At 39.4% G+C, this 19348-nt stretch overlaps 1 protein-coding gene and 1 long non-coding RNA gene across 6 annotated transcripts in view; both read right to left on the bottom strand.

Annotated features, from left to right (window-relative positions):
- Itprid2 (ITPR interacting domain containing 2) overlaps nt 1–1060 on the bottom strand; it is a 36686-nt gene extending 35626 nt beyond the window's left edge. The window contains exons 1-2 of one of the 5 annotated variants that reach the window (XM_063259399.1): nt 689–1060; nt 449–494 (exon numbers count right to left, since the gene is read on the bottom strand). In XM_063259399.1, the coding sequence (XP_063115469.1) occupies nt 449–494; nt 689–899 (257 nt within the window). In that variant the 5' untranslated portion in view covers nt 900–1060. The remainder of the gene's footprint in view (nt 1–448; nt 495–688) is intronic. The other 4 variants (XM_063259397.1, XM_063259398.1, XM_063259396.1 and 1 more) reach the window with 4 other exon arrangements.
- Nucleotides 1061–4553: 3493 nt separating this feature from the next.
- The window catches only part of LOC134478328 (uncharacterized), a 112893-nt gene continuing 98098 nt past the window's right edge, over nt 4554–19348 (bottom strand). The window contains exon 4 of the long non-coding RNA XR_010050916.1: nt 4554–4980. This is a non-coding gene — a long non-coding RNA (uncharacterized LOC134478328). The remainder of the gene's footprint in view (nt 4981–19348) is intronic.

Below are 19348 nucleotides of genomic sequence, written 5' to 3'. Positions count from 1 at the left end.
ATCTAACAAATCCATATCCAAGAAGTAAAGCACGCGTAAAAGTTAGCTAACTTCAATAGCTCCCCAAACAGAATGAAGGCACACAACTTTAAAGCCCAGTGAGTGTCAATTAAACTCGTCTGAAGCGTATCTGAAAGGAAAAGGATTCAGTGCCAGAGGTACAGATGCCAAAACAAAAGTAAAATAAAACATCCAACTGTGAGCCTTCTTTGTACATACAGACAGGGCCAACCTAGCATCGAATGCCAACACCACACTCGGGAAGCTGCAGTCCTAGCAAGTGTAAAGTCAACACGCTCCCTAGATCCTCAGCGGCCACCGCACTTCCACTTCTAATCGCCAAAAGGAGGAAGCTATCCGCCGCTCGCTCACTTTCCGGTTCTGAGCCCACGGCCTCGAGGGAGCAGGGCACCCCGAGGTGCCCGAGGCGCGGTCTCCCGGGACTCACCGGCAGTCCTTCAGCCATATCGCGATCTTCTCGTTGGGCACGTTTCCTGCGGGCAGAGCAGGGGACAGCGGTTACAGACCTCGAGAAGGGCGCCACGGCAGGGTCACGGTAGGGACACGGCAGCGACAGCCGGCAGCGGGAGCCGCGCGTCCCGGAGTCCGGAGGTCGGCGGCGCCGATGGCCCTGGCCGTCACCGCGAGGACGCGGAGCGCGGAGCCCGGCCCGGCCGGCCGCACCCACCTCTGCCCGCGGCCGCCGGCAGCTTGGCGCCCGGCAGGTCCTCCTCGTCGTCGTCGTCCTCGTCCTGCGTCGTGGCCTCGGTGGACAGGTCCTCCGTCTCCGACTCCTGCCAGGAGCTGCGGCACTTGGCCCAGGCCTTCCTCCGGCGACTTGCCACTCGCCACTCCAGCTCCTCCTCCGCCTCCGCCGACGCCGCCCCGGGCCGCTCCATGGCCGCGCCGGGCGCTCCGCGGCCGGGCCCGACCTGCGCGAGAACGGCGGCCGCCGCGGTGCGACCCCAGCCCTCGTCAGCGCCCGGCCCGGCTGCGGGCCCCGGGGCGCGGGAGCGGGCGCCGGGGAGGAGGAGGGGACAGGGAGGGAGGGAGGGGTGGAGGGGAGGGACGGGGCGGACGGCGCGCGCTTCACATGAAGTCGGCGGGTACCGCGGCAGCGCGAGGAGCCCGGCAGCGCCGCGAGCCGTGGAGCGCCGCCCCCTTCCCGCCTCCCGGAGCCGGCCACGCCCCTTCCGGCCTGCGGCGCGGGGCGGGTTAGGGGGCGTGTACGTAGGCGTGGCTTGAAGCCCAGAGGCTGGGTGAGGGCGGGGGACTCGCCCCCGCTGCTGCTAGGAAGGGGCGAGATTCGTTATCTTTTCTAACAGCTCCACCTCCCGCGTCCAAAAATAGCGATCTAGTGGGAAGACCAAGTCTCGTAAAACACCCCCACTAGAAGATAAATGCCGACTAGTGCTCCCGAAACCTATTGTTTGAAGAGTTGTCCCCTGAGTGGTCCGACATTGAATGAAGTGGGGACTGGGGTAAGTATGAGAAAGGCTGCTGTTGGAGTCAGAACTGGGAGAGACCAAGCCCTGTGGAGTGCTAACTTTCATGCTTAAGGAAGGTCATTTGGTGAGGTGAGGTCTGAAAACGAATTGACAAACCATATTTAATCTGGAAATGTCACACTGAAGTTATAAGAGGAGAGGTACAGGAAAATAGAAGTGCTTGGGAAAATGTAAAGATAATTTTGGTACTTCAAGATACTGCAGGAAACAAATGATGTTGCAAGTAATGAACTATTTTTAAATGAGTTTCGCAAGTATCCTGAGCAAGAAGACTTAAATTCTATCCAAACTCAAACAGAATATAACATACCAAGCAACTATGTTCCCCTAAACATGATTTTTAAACTACCTATGCAGACCATATAAGTAAGCCTCCCAGTATTTGATTGTAATTGACTATGTTCTAAAGCAGAAGTTAAGACATTTTTTCATTTTAACTTTATTGAAAAGAAATTTTGCATAAACCTAACCTTTTAAGGAAGTTTTTTTCTCATTTAAAATTAAAGTCAAACATAGTAAAATTTCTAATGGAAACATTGTATTAGAAAGGAAGTGACTGTCACTGATAGCTATAGTAAACCATCATTTTTGGAGAATTTAGAACGTAGAAGGCTCTTGAGGTGAAATAGTGCCAAGTTTTTGTCCATCCACTTACACATCAGGCATAGACTACTAAGTGCATTGATTTGCTTGCCTGCCTTGTTTCCGATCTTCTTTCTAGCACATTGCTACCAAATTATTATTCCCAGAACATCCTTACTTCTTACTAAAATCAACAACTTCTACTGGTTTACTAAAACGCTAAAGATAAAATCCAGGCTAGCTTTCCAGAACCACCATAACATTATCTGGGCCTCATTTATATTTACTATAACATGTAAAGGGAGCTAGTGGAGTGATACAGGTATCTCAGCAGCTTGAAATATCACTGGAGGTGAGTCTTTAAGACTTCTTAGACTTCAAGAGTCTACAGTAGGATGCAAGAGACCATTTCATGACTGCTATGGGCAGGCCAGGAAGGCACATGGATGCGTAATATGTTTGGTTTATCAGTCCTGCTGTAAACTTGAGAAATTAAAGAACATTTCTAAATCTTGTTGTACCCCTTATGCTTTCATTACAACAGTGAGTTCAAAAGAAATGCTGAGTCCTTTGAACTTACTTTTCTAGTTTTTATGATCTTCAGAATGGGCATTCAAATGGATAAAATGTTTGCTTCAAGGTATTTCTCCAAGGTCTGTTATATTTCAATTCATCTTGTTATTTAAATATATTTTTAGGCAACAAAAGAGAATTCTTATGAAGGACAACAGTGACTATAGGTTATATTTAAAAATTAGACACCAGGTTAAAGAAGGAAGAAAAAAAAAAAAAAGGAAACCAGTAGGTAACATTATAATAGAACGCAGCAATTTCATGAATGTGCACTAATGTCAGTGTATGTTTCCTTCCCCATGGCAACATTCATGTAAGATGCTGAGGGACAGATCAAAAAGGGAATCATGTGACAGCAAGCTATTAACTTGGAAGCTAAAGTTCTGAATTGCCTGAGACTCCTAGCCTGCTTGCTTTCTTTACAGTAGCTCACTTTGTTCTTGTTTCTGAGAACAGGTAAGAATGACTTATCTATTCTTCATCATTAATGGAGTAAAGCAAAGTTATGTAACAGAATGAGCTTGATTTGGTCTGACTTGTGAATCCATGAAACAACTCAAAGCAGGTCTTCAAATTCTCTTTACTGGACATACTTACTAAGAAAGCCGAAATATTTGTTACTCATCTATGAAGCCCAGATGCTTAAATCTGAATCTTTTTCTTTTCAGTCCTGCTTGAAAAGTTGCCTTGACATTCTGAATCATAACAGCATTTAAAGAGATGTATCTGTCTACATCAAATGGCAGTATATCCTAAGGAGTTTTCTACAACATGCAGCAGAACAGGGAAGACAGAAGTATTTCCCAGTATTAGCACTATAATGTGATCAGTTCACTTCTTAGAGTTCTTTATCCATTTTCTTCTTCCTTTAGGATTACATCTGGCCTCTGTATTGTGTGTCTACTATTTTCAAGTCATTCAGAACTTTTTAACTTATTTGGTCACTATGCATATATTTGAAATTATGTATTTGTAGGTAAATCTCCCTTTCAATATTTTATGAAGACCAGAAAAAGAAGGTTGATGACCACATGAACCTTGTATTTAATACTGAAGGATTTTGAAAAGCTTTAAATGGAACAGTGCTCTTATACACACACACACACACACACACACACACACACACACACACACACACGTCTTCTTTTGAAACAGAATTATTTCTCCAGGTTTGTGCCTGAACCTGAATAAATACAAACTGTCCTGGCCTCTCCCACCCCGCTTCCCTTCTCTAATCTCCCATGTGCAGCTCCTTGGAGCCCAGCTCAGTACAAACACAATCTGCATTCAGAACAGGACCATTTGCAAGTTGAATGGAGTTATTTTGGGTGAGTCATTGAAAACACAGTACAAAACCTTTCCTCACTCACCAGAAATGCATTTTTAAAAATAAAGCCAAAGAGAACAGGGCTTGGCAAGCTGGAGGGTAGACAAAATGGGGAGGGAGCCGGCTTTTGCCAGCCTCAGACAGCACCCTGGTACATTATTTTTGGCCATTTCTTAACTTCCAACTCTACCAATTCCCTTTACCATCACCAACTAAAAAGCACCGGGCTGAGCAGGTAGGTCACTAGAGTGAGGACACTATTCAGCTAGCACTGTGCTAATGGGCACACCAAGCAGATCCAACAGTAGCTTAGCAACAGTTTGAAGTCCCCCATTTTCATCTTTTTTTAAACTTAGAAATACACATATAAAGTATATATATATATATATATATATATATATTGATATATTTGATAATCTTTTGACTAGTTTTTGACAAAGTACAAACAATAGTACAAGCAATTACTAGAAAGATGTACATAAGTTCAATATGCAATCCTTTAGAGTTTCTTTCATAGGACTGAGGATGTAACTCATGGTAGAGCACTTGCCTTCAATCCCCAGCACCACAAAACGAATAAATAAGTAAATTAGTTAAATAAAATAAAGTAGCTTTTAAAATGAGAGGAGTCCCATGAGAGTTAAATGATAAAATATTAAAGGAAATAGTCTACAGTGGCAAAAACTCCTAAGCTAGTTCCTAAGGAACTCTCTAAATGGAATTGCTACAACAAATGAAAGTCACTGCCTTGATGAAGTTTGGATATTTTGAAGTTTGGATATTTAACATGATTTACAAATAAATCGATGTATATTCTTATTTTAAGATTTGAGGTGTACAAATCAGTTTCTATTCTTATTTTTCCATCTATGGGACATATTACTTACCCTGAATTATGGGGGAAAACTTTTCAACGGAAGTGCAAGTAGTTACTTTTCCACAAGCTGCTACAGATGAGTTGATGGTCACAGCTCACAAAGGAGAAGAAACCTAGAATCAACAAGGAGACATTCCTAAACATACCATGCTGACTCAGAACTCCTGCTATAACGTTCCATATGCTCCAAAATCATCTTGAACACACATTAGCCCACTGTAGTATTGTAAGCCAGTTACAGAAATAGTGGGAGCTTCTATGGTTAAAAATGTCCCCTATTCACCAAAGCAGTCATCCCCAAGACATGAGAACAAGCTAAGGAACACTTGATTTATTTATGCAAGTGTTTTCCTTAAACCCCTGCAAATTATTAGTTTCCTCAAGGCAGAATGACAGTCCTTGGTAAACGGGAAGAAAATCCTATGAAAGTTAATCTAGCTATGAAAATCCTGGGGTCAAAATAAACAAATGCATGTTTCCTGCTGTAGCTAAACCAAAGCAGAATACTCTGTCTCCCACATATGGGGAATTTCCCCCCCCCTTTCTGTTTCTAAGTTATAAGAATTTATTCAGCCTTCAAAATGTATTTATACTACTTAGAAATGATTTCTGTCTGATTGGTTAGTATTTAAATGCAACTTATATATTATAAAAATTAAGAGACTTAGTAGCTTTAAGAGCTAAGAACAAAAACTTCCTTGTAATCTCATATCAAATCAAACTGAAATATGAAGCAAATTTCCATTAAAATTTCTTTGGGGCAGGAACATTTTTCACAGCGGGTGGGTACACAGTTGGCCTGTTATATTAGTACTGAGCAAACACTTTAAAGCTGTTTTAATTAATAGAATGTTATTTTTTTAAAAAAAATGGAGACTAAAGGTTAACACACAGTTTGCATTTGCTTGATTTTTAAAGGTCCCCTGAGCCCATGCTTTCCATTTTAAAAAAATAAGTCAGCCAAAGTTGACACCTTAAGATGTTTTCAATACTTTAATTACAATAATTCTGATAATCAGGCGGAGAAGTGCTGCTAAAAGCAAGTTCTTTTAGTGGAACCAAGGAAATAACAATGTTTAAAATGGATACTGTTGAGTATTTGCTTTGTGCCAGACAGCAAATTAGGGCTGGATTTATCCTGTGTCATTTAACACAATTGCTCTTTAATGTGGGCATTACTCTCATTTCCAAGATGGGGAACTGAGTTTCTGAGAGGTGACTACCTACTTGCCCTAGGTCACTAACTAGTAAGGAGCAGAGTCTAACCAGTTCTCCCCTGCTGAAGCCATGCCCTCATCTACCATGGACCACTCTGTCCTAGGCCCTCTGATCCACCAGCAGCCACTCATTCTTTATGCCAGCTGACAAAGAATCAGAGGCACTCATCCCCGAGAGGGGTTCATCTCCTGCAACCGTTTCATTCCACAGGGGTGGAAATGTGAACTCAGAAAGTGTAAGTAGCTCAGCTATGGTCAGCAACCAGTTACTGACACAATGACTTAGGGACAAGAATCCATGTCAGCAGTAGAGTGTTCTTCCTATCTATCATTCAGTATATTTCTCAGGAAGATTTCTGTGGCAATTATAAATATTTTAATGCTTAAACAAAGTAGGATATTATACAGGGGCTGGGGATTTAGCCCAGCGGCATAAGCTCCTGCTTGGCAAGCGTGAGGTTGTGAGTTCAGTCCCCAGTACCAAAAAACAAAACAAAACAAAAACAACCCCTTGGATATCCTAAATACTTCAAAATGATTTTTTTAAAGAGAAGCCTGATACTGTATGAGAAAACACATTTGTGGACAGAACAAATACATTTCCATGCATTCCTTTTGGAATATTTGCAACAGTCACTCAAAAGGGTATTTCATGAGCCTCCAGAATATCTGTTGGTGTATGATGAGGAGAGTTCTGATTCAATGCAATCTATGTCTCTATTTGTCATTGACTCATGAAATAAAGTTACAAATCTAGGACATCCATTTTTATCTACATCGATTTTTACCAAATCTAGTTTATGAACTTATGGAATGCCCGCATGAATTGAGTTCTACTTACTGGTACACAACATTTATGTCTTCAGTTTTCTTATTCAACCATATAGCAAATGTTTGCTAAAATGTTTCTTTCCTATGAAGTAGGTATCTCGGTAGCCATACAAATATTGATAAAGGCAAAGATGGAAAAACTGCCTGTATCTTATCAAATCTCAAACACTCTTAAAATGGAAAAAACAGATTTTAGTATCTAAGTTTCTTACCAGCATGTAATATTAAAATTTGTCAGAGAAATTAATACTTGGATCCAAAATTCATAGCTCTGTCTAACCATAATCATGCAGAAAACTCAAAACTGGGAGCAGAATCTCTACAAACTTTGGTATGTTATTCAATTTATATTTGAGTCCTCCTGGATATTATTAAGGTTTAGAGTTATAGTAATGACCGAAACAGGTTTGTCTTAGGATTTCATCCTACACTGAGGCCTTTCTTGATGTTATGCTCCTTCCTCTTCCTCTTTTTCTTTTTATTTTTATGCCTTTTTTTGTTTTTTCCCTTGCTAAGTAATATAAGTAATCTCTTTTTGTATCATTATAAATTAAGCTTTATTATGTACCTCATATAGTAGCAAGAAAAACTAATGAGTAAAAATGTCATTCTAGTCTTATTTATGAAGAAAAATTAAAATCATATGTGAGAAGCCTGTCAATAAAACATTTTATAGCAATTGTAGAGAAAATAAAATTTTAAGGGTTGCAGAGAGAGAGAGAGAGAGAGAGAGAGAGAGAGAGTGTGTGTGTGTGTGTGTGTGTGTGTGTGTGTATGATATTGGGAATTGAACTCAGGGCATTCACACTGAAATATCGCCCCAGGCCCCTTTTAAAATTATTTTTCAATTTTTAAACAATGTCTCTAACTTGCCTGGGCTGGGTTTGAATTTGTGATCTTCCTGCCTCACCCTCTCAAATAAATAAAATTTTAAAATGATTTAGCAACATACTATGACAGGTTACATTTTGAATATTGTTTGAAAACTTCCATGATGTTGTGTTCTTCCCAAGCCACTAACTCCAAAATTCAATCCTGAGCTGACAGAGTTAAAGGTGTGTAGGGGCGATGGCAAGTGTGGTGATGTAGGAACAAGGTGTTCCAGCCCAGTGTGCTGGTACACATGTGTAATCCTAACACTTGAGAGGCCAACACAGGAGGATGGCTGCCAGCTGAAGGCCAGCCTGGACCCCATAGCAAGTTCAAGGCCAACCTGAACTGTGGAGGGAGATCCTGTCTCCAAGACCAAGATGGAGGGTTACAACTCTGATGTAGTCTTTGTACTGGTGTCTATAGAAGACACGTGGGTAAATTTTACCAAGGATTTCCCATGCAGTACTATGCAATACAACACAACTCTATACATAAGCAGGTTCTTTGATAAATCTACTTCCTATATGTAGAAACAGAAATAACAATTTCCCTTCCATCTCTGGAAAGAACAGCTATTGTCCCTGCCAAATGATTGGAGCTGCCTTGAGTTGTATACTTGTTGTTTAAAATATCTTTAAACTATGACCATGCAGCTGAACAAGTTATGTGTATTCAGCAAAGCAAGGGTATAAGTATACAGTAAATCATATCTAGGCTATAGTCAGGAAAATGTTTCTTTCCTATGAAGTAGTTATCTCAGTAGCCATACAAATATTGATAAAGGCAAAGATGGAAAAACTGCCTTTGTCTTATCTAATCTCAAACATTCTTAAAATGGAAAAAACAGATTTCAGTATCTAAGTTTCTTACCAGCATGTAATATTAAAATTCGTCAGGGAAGTTGATACTTGGGTCCAAAATCGTAGCTCTGTCTAACCATAACCAATGAGAAAACTCAAAACTGGGAGCAGAATCTCTACAAACTTGAGTATGTTATTCAATTTATATTTGAGTGCTCCTAGAAAAACTTTTTTTTTCCCACTAGAGACAAAAGCCCAAGACTGAAACACCCCTGTTCAGCCACATTCCTGTACTGAGAAGACTTGCCCAATGGGAATAATGTTCATGATAAGAAAGTAAGGAATTTGGCTTTTTGGCTTAAGATATGTGCTTCCAAGCAAACCAGACATAGTACCCAGAGTTTTAAGATTTTTTACCTAAGAACTATGTAAAACTGTAATTAAATGTTTATGAAGATAGAGAAGTTAACTATTCTGATTTGGTCATTACACACCATCTACATTCTGTGTATTGAATAATCACGTGGTACCCCATACATTTTTCCATCTAAAGTAACAATTATAAAACCCCAAATAAGGAGAAAAAATGTTCAGAAAAATTTCTGTAAAAGAGAAACATTCAGCTACTATTGTGACTGATTAATACACATCCTTATATTTTAACATATTAACATTGACCCATGATTTACACTATTAAAGACAAGACTGAGCAGCTTGATGATATCCACTGATTTCCAGAAAGCTGATTGTTACCAGATCACTCTGCATCACTGACTCGTGCAGTGGCACTGCCTGTAACCATAACTGTTATCTTTAATGAGAACTTTCTCCAGCTCACTCAGAATGGCACTCTGCAACCTCTGTAGGATAATTTAGGAGAAAGTTTTTACTACATTGTTCCAAGAATAGGTGACCCTACCAGGATAAGTATGTTTTTAATCTCGTGTGCACTGGAACCTGGCTAATCGATGTGGTTTCTGTTTTAACATTAGCTGCCTGAGAAGCTGGAAGCCACACGTACAGCACTACCACGGCAGCTAAAGATCAGGCAGGTCTTCACAGTATGCATCTTAAACCCCACAGACATACTTCTTAAACCCCATTCATAGCTCTGCAGTGTCCCCAACCTTTTATTTTTAATTCTGTTTTTTTTACTTTTGTTCGAAGTTAACATGTTTTTGATAATCCTTTTCTCTGGCATGACAAGGAACAGCTAAATAAGACATGAAGGGAAATGATGCATGATTATAAGTTTATTACAAAAACATGTACATTCATAGAGAAATCTGAGGAGGGACATGGACAGAGATGTTTTCTTATAGTGCAGCATTATGGCTAACTCACTTCCAAGCCCTTTGAAACTGTCTTTATAACAGGGCGGGATTACTCAGCATACAGAGCACACCCAGAGCCCGCATTTCAGTTTGATTATACAAAGACAAGTGGACAACTGTCATCATTGAGATTAGAATGCAGGTGACAGCCAATCTACAGAGGCCTTGGTGCACCCTCTAAGGGATTGTATTATTGCCTGCAGGAAGCTGGAAGTGGCTTTCAGTTTCTAGCTGGAGCACTCTATGGAAAGATGACTAGAAGCTACATAGTAGAAATAGTTGGGCCAGCCTCAGGAAAGGGAACCAGCAAGAAATTCTATTTAGTACCGTGGAAGGAGGCAGTTGATAAACACTCAAACTAGAACAGGGGAGAGAGGGGATACATTCAGATTTAGAAGATCCAGAGAACAAGATGGGAGCACATAACTGAGTATACCATAGGAAATAGTGTACTAAATATGAAGTCTTTATAAGACACACTGATGGAGATGTAGCCCCAGACATTAGGAAATACAGTCCAGAGTTGGAACTTTGGATGTAAGATTGGCTTGGTGTGGGTGTGTGTGTGCAATCACTAATACCAAAGAAACTTATTTCTATGTGATCCTGGCGACCTCTTCCTATTTTCCAGGTCAGCTACTGTAAACCTATTAATGCAATAATCACAAATGGGCTCTAACATGCCCGATACAATGGTGCTTTTCCAGCTGAGTTATCTTTGTAATTTTTGCCGGGATTCACTATTCTCATATGTCTCTTGTTCTGACATTTTTTAATTCTCCTACTTCTTATTCTCTTCCACTGGGTTTTATTCTCCTATTAGTACTGCTGCCAAGTTCTTGAGTGTTCTTCTTAATCTCACATACTTTTCTTGGGTGAAGAGAGGACCGGGGGAAGTAGGTCAGGCTGAGTCCTTAGGTCACTAAAGAAATGCGAGCTTTCCTCTGAGAGAGCCAGAACCTTTGGAATGTCAAACAGAAGGATGCTATGATCTGACTTATGTTTCAAAAGCTAATTCTGACTTTTGTGTATAAAATTGACCAATAAGGTAGCTACAAAAGAAGAAACATCCAGAGGCTTATGGGATAATTTAGACTAGTACCAGAGTGGGAGCTTTGGTAATGGTGACACATGGTGGAAATCATGGAGGTAGCTTGAAATGACAGTAGAATCTGTCTGTGCATTAGAAGTAATGTACAAAAACCAGCACAGACTCAAAAATGTTTCCATTTATTTGCCCTGAGCAACTAGAAGACTACACAATAAGACAACCAGTGGTGTAGCTTTGGGGGAAACAAATATCATTCGAATGTGTCAAAAGCTTCAAGAGCTGCTTAGAAGTCCAAGTGAAGATGTTGCATAGACACTTGGATATGAGGAAAGAATTCAGGAAAAAATTCAGACTGGAATATAATTTAAGAAATCATAAACATCTAGATGATAGCTAAAGCTAAACGACTAGATGGAGGAGCTGGAGAAGAGTAAGAAGAGATGCCCACAGAGAATTTTAAGGTGCTCCATGTTGTCATGGAGATAGATGAGAAGAATTGAGTGAAGGAGATTGAGAAAAGTGAACAGGTAGTGAAAACCAAGAGGGGGATGCCCAGAAGACAACTGAGAACAAAGTTTTAAAGACAATGAAATATGAAAGACCCAAAGTTTAAATAATTAGAAGAGCAAAATAAAAGATCGATGATAGAAAAGAGGGTCATACATGAAAGGGATCAGGGATGGGGATGTCGAGAGGAGAGCAAAGGAGAAGGTAAAAAGGATCAAGATAGAATATGTGCACGTTCCAATTCCCATGATGAATGTATTTATTATGTATCACAAACATATACTACTAAGATGAAGCAACCAATTAACTAAACTCCTGGGGAGCGGGTTAAGGTGACAATGCAGAACTGGCCTCTGGATTTGACAGTATAGATGTTACTGCGGACAGTGACAGCAATTTATAGCAAAATGATGAAGCACGGAGACTTGATCAGAGTTGGAATCTGTGGGTTGGTTCCTTTTAGAACAGGGAAACAGGAAACAGCAGGAGTATTCAAACTGAAACAATTAATTTGTTAACAGAACAAAAGAGCAGGAAAACCATTATACAAATATATGGCCATAAAATCACACACTCTCCCTGGGTAAGAAGAGAGGGAAACCATATCACACCCCCCTGCTGGCTAAAGCTCAGGAAAGAGAGTGTATCCTGAAGTTTTGACCCCTAAAGGTTACCCCCAATTCATTTTGACATAACGCCTTATTATAATTGCTCCCACGTCTCAGTAATGTAGATACACAGGAGGCAAGGCTGACACGGTATAGATCAGGGTGAAGATGACAATGAAAATACAGCCAACATGAAATATGGGATTCAAGAGGATTTTGAGGGGTCTTTTGCAGTTTAGGTGCATGAGAATGAAACATGTTTATTGGCTAAAAAGAGAAGAAAGCAGAGATGGGTAAAATCTATACAGAAAGGTTAATTATTTAAAGGAAACGAGAGGAAAGAGGACCTATTTTATTTTATTTTTTACAACCTTGCACTTGCTAAGCAAATGCTTATGCTAAACCCCTGGTGGGAGGACCAATTTTACAAGCTTATTTCTTATGGTTATTTCTAACCAATATTACAAGGTTATTTTACATGGAAAGTAGATTCAAATGTACCAACGTTGAGGGAGTAAATTTGCTAAAGGTGCATTATATTATTTTTTATTTTTAAAATTGACAGATACATTTATACATATTTGTGAAATACCATAATGCTTTAAAATATATCCATGTATTCTTTAGAATGACTAAATCTAACTGATTAATATAATACCTCACATAATTATCATTTTTGGGGTGAGAATCTTTTTTTTTTTAAGATATGGTTTCACTATGTAATGCAGGGTGGCCTTGAACTCATTACATCATAGCCCATGCTGGCTTCAACCTTTTTGCCTCAGCCTCCCAGGAGTGCTGGGATTTTAGCCATGCACTACCATACCTGGCTTGTGGTGAGAATATTTTACATTTACTCTTGGCATTTTTACAGAATGTAACCTATTATTAACTATAGAGTAGCTGCTAGGCTCTACCATAGATCTCTTAACTTATTCCTCTTATCTAAATAAAGTTTTGATCAGTGTCTTCGGCATACGCCGTCCCCAACCACTCCAGCTTCAAGTAATCAAATTCAACTACATAATTCTTTTAAAATCCCACATGGATTGTAGGAGAACCACATGGTATTTGTCTTTCTGTGCCTTACTAATTTCACTCAAAATTGCATCCTCTGTGTTCACAGGTGACAGGGTAGCTTTCATTTTAGGATTAAGTGGTATGCACATGGTTCTGTAGTGTCATTCGCTAAGGGGTGCTTGGGTCAATGTCGTGTCTTGCCTATTGTGAAAAATACCACAGAGAACATGGGATTGTGGATATTCTTCAACAAACCGTTATTATTTCCTTTGACTACACATCCAGTCGTAGGATTGCTGGGTCATATGCTATGTTCTATTTTCCCATATTTTGAGGACCATCACATCATTTTCCATACTATCTGGACCAATAAACATTCCCACCAACAATCTACAGGCATTCCCATTCTCCACATTCCTGCCAACATTTGCTATCATCTGTCTTTTTGACTCAAGCAATTCTGATAAGTGTGAAATAATATTTGCGTATGTTTTTGACTTGCAGTTCCTTGATGATTAGTGGTGTTCAGTATTTTTATAGACTTGTTATCCATTTGAATATATTCTTTTGAGAAATATCTATTCAAATTATTTCTCATTTCAAAAATCAGACTCTTTGCTTGCTATAATTTGGTTCCTTATATATTTTGGATAATAACCCCTTATCAGATATATAATTTGAAAATATTCTCTCCCTCTGTAGGCTGTCATTTCGCTCTGTTGATTGTTTCCTTTACCAGGAAGAACCTTTTCAGTTTGTTATAATCGTGTTTGCCTCATTTTGCTTTTATTGGCTGGGCTTATGGCGTCATATCCAAAAATATCATTGCCAAACCCAATATCTTAAAACTTTTCAAGGGGAAATAATTAAAGGACCTCATACCTACCATCCCATACATAGTCTGAGAATTAGACTAGATTATCTGTGAAGTGATGGATCCTGAGCTTCTTGGAGAATTAAAATGAATGAAGATTTGGAATAGCTGCTATTGAATATGAACAGAAAACTATGGGGAATAAGTAAAATAATTGTTTATTCAACAGCTACATAGTTCTCTAAGCACCTTACAAATATATGCTCATTTATTCATAATAACTTACCTGAAAAGTATGCTCAGCTATAATCCCTCTTTTTTGCACTTGAAGAAAGTGGGGTATAAAAGTCATCACGCTACTTCTTGAAGGAAACTCAACTGGTATGGAGGGGAACCAAAAACAGAGCTCCACAGTCTTGACCACCCCACAGAGATGCCCTTGCTGTTGAGTGTCCTGGAGGGGCCATGTGACAGTAATAAGTCTTTATTTAGCCACTTATAGATACACACGTTGATTTTCAGAAAACCAACTTTGAAGTCCATTCAGGAAAGGAGGTTAGAGGTTGAATCCATTCACAGTTGGAGAGGCAGAGGAAGCTGGGAGCGCAGTTGCTGAGATAAACTGTGGAATGCAGGATGAATGGAAGAAGGATGGCCAGAAGGGAAGAAGCAACTTGCAGAGGGACTCGGAGACTTGATCATTTGCTGTTTTCCTAAGATTGTAGATTCCTTGTGATGCCCATGAGCTGATCTGACTGAAGAAGCGCAGACCAAGAACTCAGATGAAAGTAATGTGGTTTTGGGGGGTAACTATGGGAGCCAAGGAGTTGCTGAGATGACTAGGTAGAACAGGGGTGTGGCACTGGCAATGAACATGAAGCCCGAAGGAAAAGGCTTGTTCAGTAGAGAAGGTCAAGAATTATGAGTCTATGGTGCTGGGTGGGGCATCTTCATAAATACTGAAGTCACGTATGAATCACTCAGGATGAGACAAGAAACAGGGTGGAGAGAAGGGCTACAGAGATCAGTGATTTGCAATGTAAGGCATGAAAGACAGAGGAAGTTATGGCACCAAACTGACCATAGCCATGAAGAGCAGCCTTTCTCATAGCCTCTGTCACCTCTGTGAGTGGACTGAGGAAGCCAGAAGACTGTGTCATGAAGGTGTCTACACTGGCAGCATTCCTGAAGAGCTTTCAAAAAGCTGAATATGTTGGGCCCCTCTGGGCCCAACACACTAGCAAAGTCAATATTAACCTAGATTAGTCTATCTAGCCCATTCAGAACCATGACCCCTTAAGTACAAACAGGGCTCTCAAGATGTGAGTACATTTTGAAAGAGGAAAGGGGAAGGAGGAAGGGAACACAGGAAATTGAGCTGTTGGTAATGCAACGACTAACTGAAGGCAGGTGGAAAGAATCACTGACCATGAACATGGAAGAAGACCTTGATATGCTCAGAAAAGGTATAGTAAAGAGGAAACTACACATGAGCCATTTTCTTCTATACGGTCCAGGATATTCAACAGAAAAGAATCTTGATTTTTTTTCAGTTATAATGGTGTTTTCTTCCAGCTTTAACAAAATTTAGGATCTCAAAAACAAAATATAAATTTTTATAGATTATTTAAAAAGATAAGGCTTTTGCATAAATATGTCAGTTGATCAACTTCCTGTCCCTGAATTGTAAGGCAAAGTAAACTACATCTTATTTTATAACTAAGTATCTAAATTAGAGGAAACTACGTTTTAGTCATCAAAACCTCAGATTCACCTCAGGGACCTATATTTTTAAGGTACCTACCAAAGTACTTCTGTTTACCTTCTTCCTTATCAAAGGAATCCTAAGGATACATAGGTGCTATGGCAGCCGTGTTGTGGCCGTGAAAGAAGCCAGCCTAAGGAGATAAGGTACCCAGATTTCAGAAGTAGAAAATGCAAGATATCCTGTTACATTTGGATTTCAGGTAACAAATAATAATTCAGGACAGTTACAAATGATGCAGTATCTGAAATTCAAATGTAAATGAGTATTCTTATACTTAATCTGGCAACCCTAAATGCTAAGAATGATAGAATATAAATTTACAAAGATTCTACCTTAATGAAGAAGTAACTGAGTTACTGAATTAACCAACTCTAAGGCCACTGCAACTTAAAGCATTTTAATGTTCATTACTTTTCCATACTGTTAAGGAAGTTTTTATTTCTGCATTTTCTATTATTTATAACCAAATACCTCCTAATGAATACAATTTTACTATCCCTCTCATTAAGCAAGTTTAACATACATTGTTCATCCTTAAGTATCAACTTATAGATTTTAATTAGTGTTTTCAAAGGATCTCTGTGAATGTTTGTCAGTATGAAATGTTTATGTTTCAAGAATTCATAGTTTTATGTCTGTGTAGTACATTGTAAGAATTATTTTTGCAAAATGTGTTACATATTACTGTTTAATTGGTGCAGTTTATCTGGGTGGGTGAGCTCCAGTAGTTATTCTAGAAAATATTACAGCTCAGAAAATATTACTGGTATCAAGGGAGATAAGAAGGAAGATGTTATATAAAAGCCACAGATGTGAGACAGATATTTTATTTGTCAAAGCACCCAACAATTAGGCTATAGAGCAGTGATTAGCCATCACTAACATTATATAATAAAGTGCTTCTTTAGACAATGGTCACTTGTTTAAGAATTAACAGGGCTACATTCATAATACTGCCACCATGAAAAGCAGTAGCTCAATAACTCTTACAAAGTGTTTTCTGAGATACGGCTAAAAATTAGGATATGATCCTGTATTAACATAAGAGTAAGTATATAATTTTGCTTCGTAATAAGGTGAAAGAACAATAGTTTTAGGCAAAAGCAGATAAAACAAATGCTAAAAATATTTTTAAATGATTTTACAGTCAGGTGACCCTGGAAGCAATAAAAATTGGCTTTTTTCTTCCCTTAGTCTTAGAGGTCCAAAACAAGTTTGTAGATATTTTTAGAATTCGTTTTTCACCATGGGCATAGCCACAGAGATTTAAGAACAGAATAAGCTTTACATGAAGTGACCTGCCAGCGTTGTGGGGAAGCGGTTTCTGCTGGGTGCACACATCTGTAAGCGTGTGTACACATGTGCTTATGAGTGAAGCCTCCACTTTTCCCCCACTGTGCCCACCTCCAAGGCAGTTCACCACTGCAGACCGAGGGAGATCAGTTTTATGGAAGATTTCCGGAAGTGAGGAATGGAAAAAGAAACCAGAAAGTTCACAATTTATGCTGCAATTAGGCAGATCAGTATACCTTGACATCATCCCACCAGTGGGTGAGAGGCTTGGCTTGGTAAAGGGGAGCTGGGCCGAGGAAGGCGTTGCAAGATAAGCACAGAACAAGGGACGGCCCAGTGTGGCATCGTGGGTTGGTATTCAGCAAAGTGCTTTAGGGCCAGCAGGCTGGTGGTGTGTTCTCAGGATTCAGAAGACTCTGATTTAACTGTTTGAAACTTTTGGTGGCAAAAAACGTTGCATCAAAAGCTACCAGTTTACTTTTGTACATTTAAAATTACATATATATAGAATGGTACTGTTCTTGTGCTCTCAAACACACTAGGAGTTTCTCTACTAAGCTTTATTCCTTGTTGATCTTTATACAACTCAAATTTCTAGAATATTGGAATCAATCTCTGTACAGGAAAAAAGAGAGAGACACAAGAAGGTTTTACTTGTACTAAAAAACAAGATAGGGGGCTGGGGATTTAGCTCAGTGGCATAAGCACCTGCCTTGCAAGGGTGTGGTCGTGAGTTCGATCCCCGGTACTGATAAAAAGATAAAATAAAATAAAATAAAGCAAAATACCTCATATCCCCCTATTTTGGAATGCAGATTCTCGGATTCTCTCTGCTACACAGTCATCATTTCAGACGTGGGTCCCTGTGACAGCCTCCATTTCCAATGGTGCATGCCCCATGATTATTCCCCACGGTCATAATGAAGCTTTTGAATTGCGTTGTAGAATCAAAAAATTTTTTTCTCTGTGTGAGGAAAGAGATGAGGAGTCCCTTTTCGTGGTCTTTCCACTGAGCTCCGAGTCCCCTCCCAGAAGTGTGAAGCCCCGAGAATAGCACAAACCCTCGCCTTGCCTTCCTACCCTCTTTCAGTGCAGGCTGGAGTAACTATTTTTCCTCAACCTTTAATGAACTCGATCATCTGAAGCCATAAAAATAAGCAAAAAAGCCTCCTAATGTAATCAGCCCTCCAAACAAATGGAAATAAAACTCATACTTCAACTATTTTGCTATTCTGTTGTGCTGGGTCATTATTTTTAGATTCTTCCTTAGAAAAATATGGTTTATCATGTTTCATATAAATCACTATCCAGGACTGATTTACAACTTGAACAATTATTATAGCTTATTTAGATACTGGTTTGTGATTACCTTTTATCAGTAAATTGTAGTCCCTAATAAATGTCAGCTTTGGAAATTTGACTGGAAGACAGCATTTCAGAAAGGTAACCTGAATTTGTGTGCAACAGTCACAATTTCTAATCTTCTGTATTATTTCAAGGAAGCAAGCAGTGTAACACAGTGTTCCTACATAGAAACAATCTGGTATAAATATCACTCAGATATTTGCTTTGGCCAGTGTTCACTTAACAGAATGTGTGAAGAAATACACAAACCCAACATCAGGCAAGTGCTGCTAAAAACTACCAGTATTACAGTTAATAAAATATATTGGTAAAATTAAGACGTTTTTAGTTTGGCAATGCTTCACCAATTTTATAGGATACTGGTTCATTTGTAGGTGGGGCAAAATATCAAAACAGTAAGTTCTACTTCACTCAAGCAAGTTGTTAAATAAACTGTGTCTGCTTCTAAGTGCAGAGCACTTTAATGCAATAGCCAACATGTACAACGTTTTTAGAATTTCTGGTTTTCCCATTAGAACAATTTGACTCAGCTATCAATAAAAAAGTACCTTAGCTGTTAGTTCAGCTTGATCAAAATGACTGCTGACACTGTTAATCTTTTAAGCAAAATTTCTCATTTTACAAAGTAGATTTATGGTAATAATACAAATATTTTGATATAAAAGTCAATTTAAAGTGAGCCCATAGTGCTTGCCTGTAATCCTAGCAACTAGCAAGGCTGAGGTGGGGGATTATTAATCTAAAGCCAGCCTGAGCAACTTATTGAGACCCTGACTCAAAATTTAAAAAAAGTAAAAGGAATGCACCAGAAAAGAAATTAGGAAAACAATAGCCTAAAAAAATTTTTTAAATACTTGCGAATGATCTTAACCAAGCAGTAAAAGACCTGCAACACAAAAACTACAGGACTGTGAAAACGAAGATCAAGGAGAATGTCAGAAAGCAGAAAGACACCCCCTGTCCCTAGACAGGCAGAACTAACCTTATCAATATGGCCATA

Source organism: Cavia porcellus, unplaced genomic scaffold (genome assembly GCF_034190915.1).
Source record: "Cavia porcellus strain 051 isolate PalLab524CR breed Dunkin Hartley unplaced genomic scaffold, mCavPor4.1 scaffold_12, whole genome shotgun sequence".
Classification (NCBI taxonomy): Eukaryota; Metazoa; Chordata; class Mammalia; order Rodentia; family Caviidae; genus Cavia; species Cavia porcellus.
This window is presented reverse-complemented; position numbering and strand designations above follow the sequence as displayed.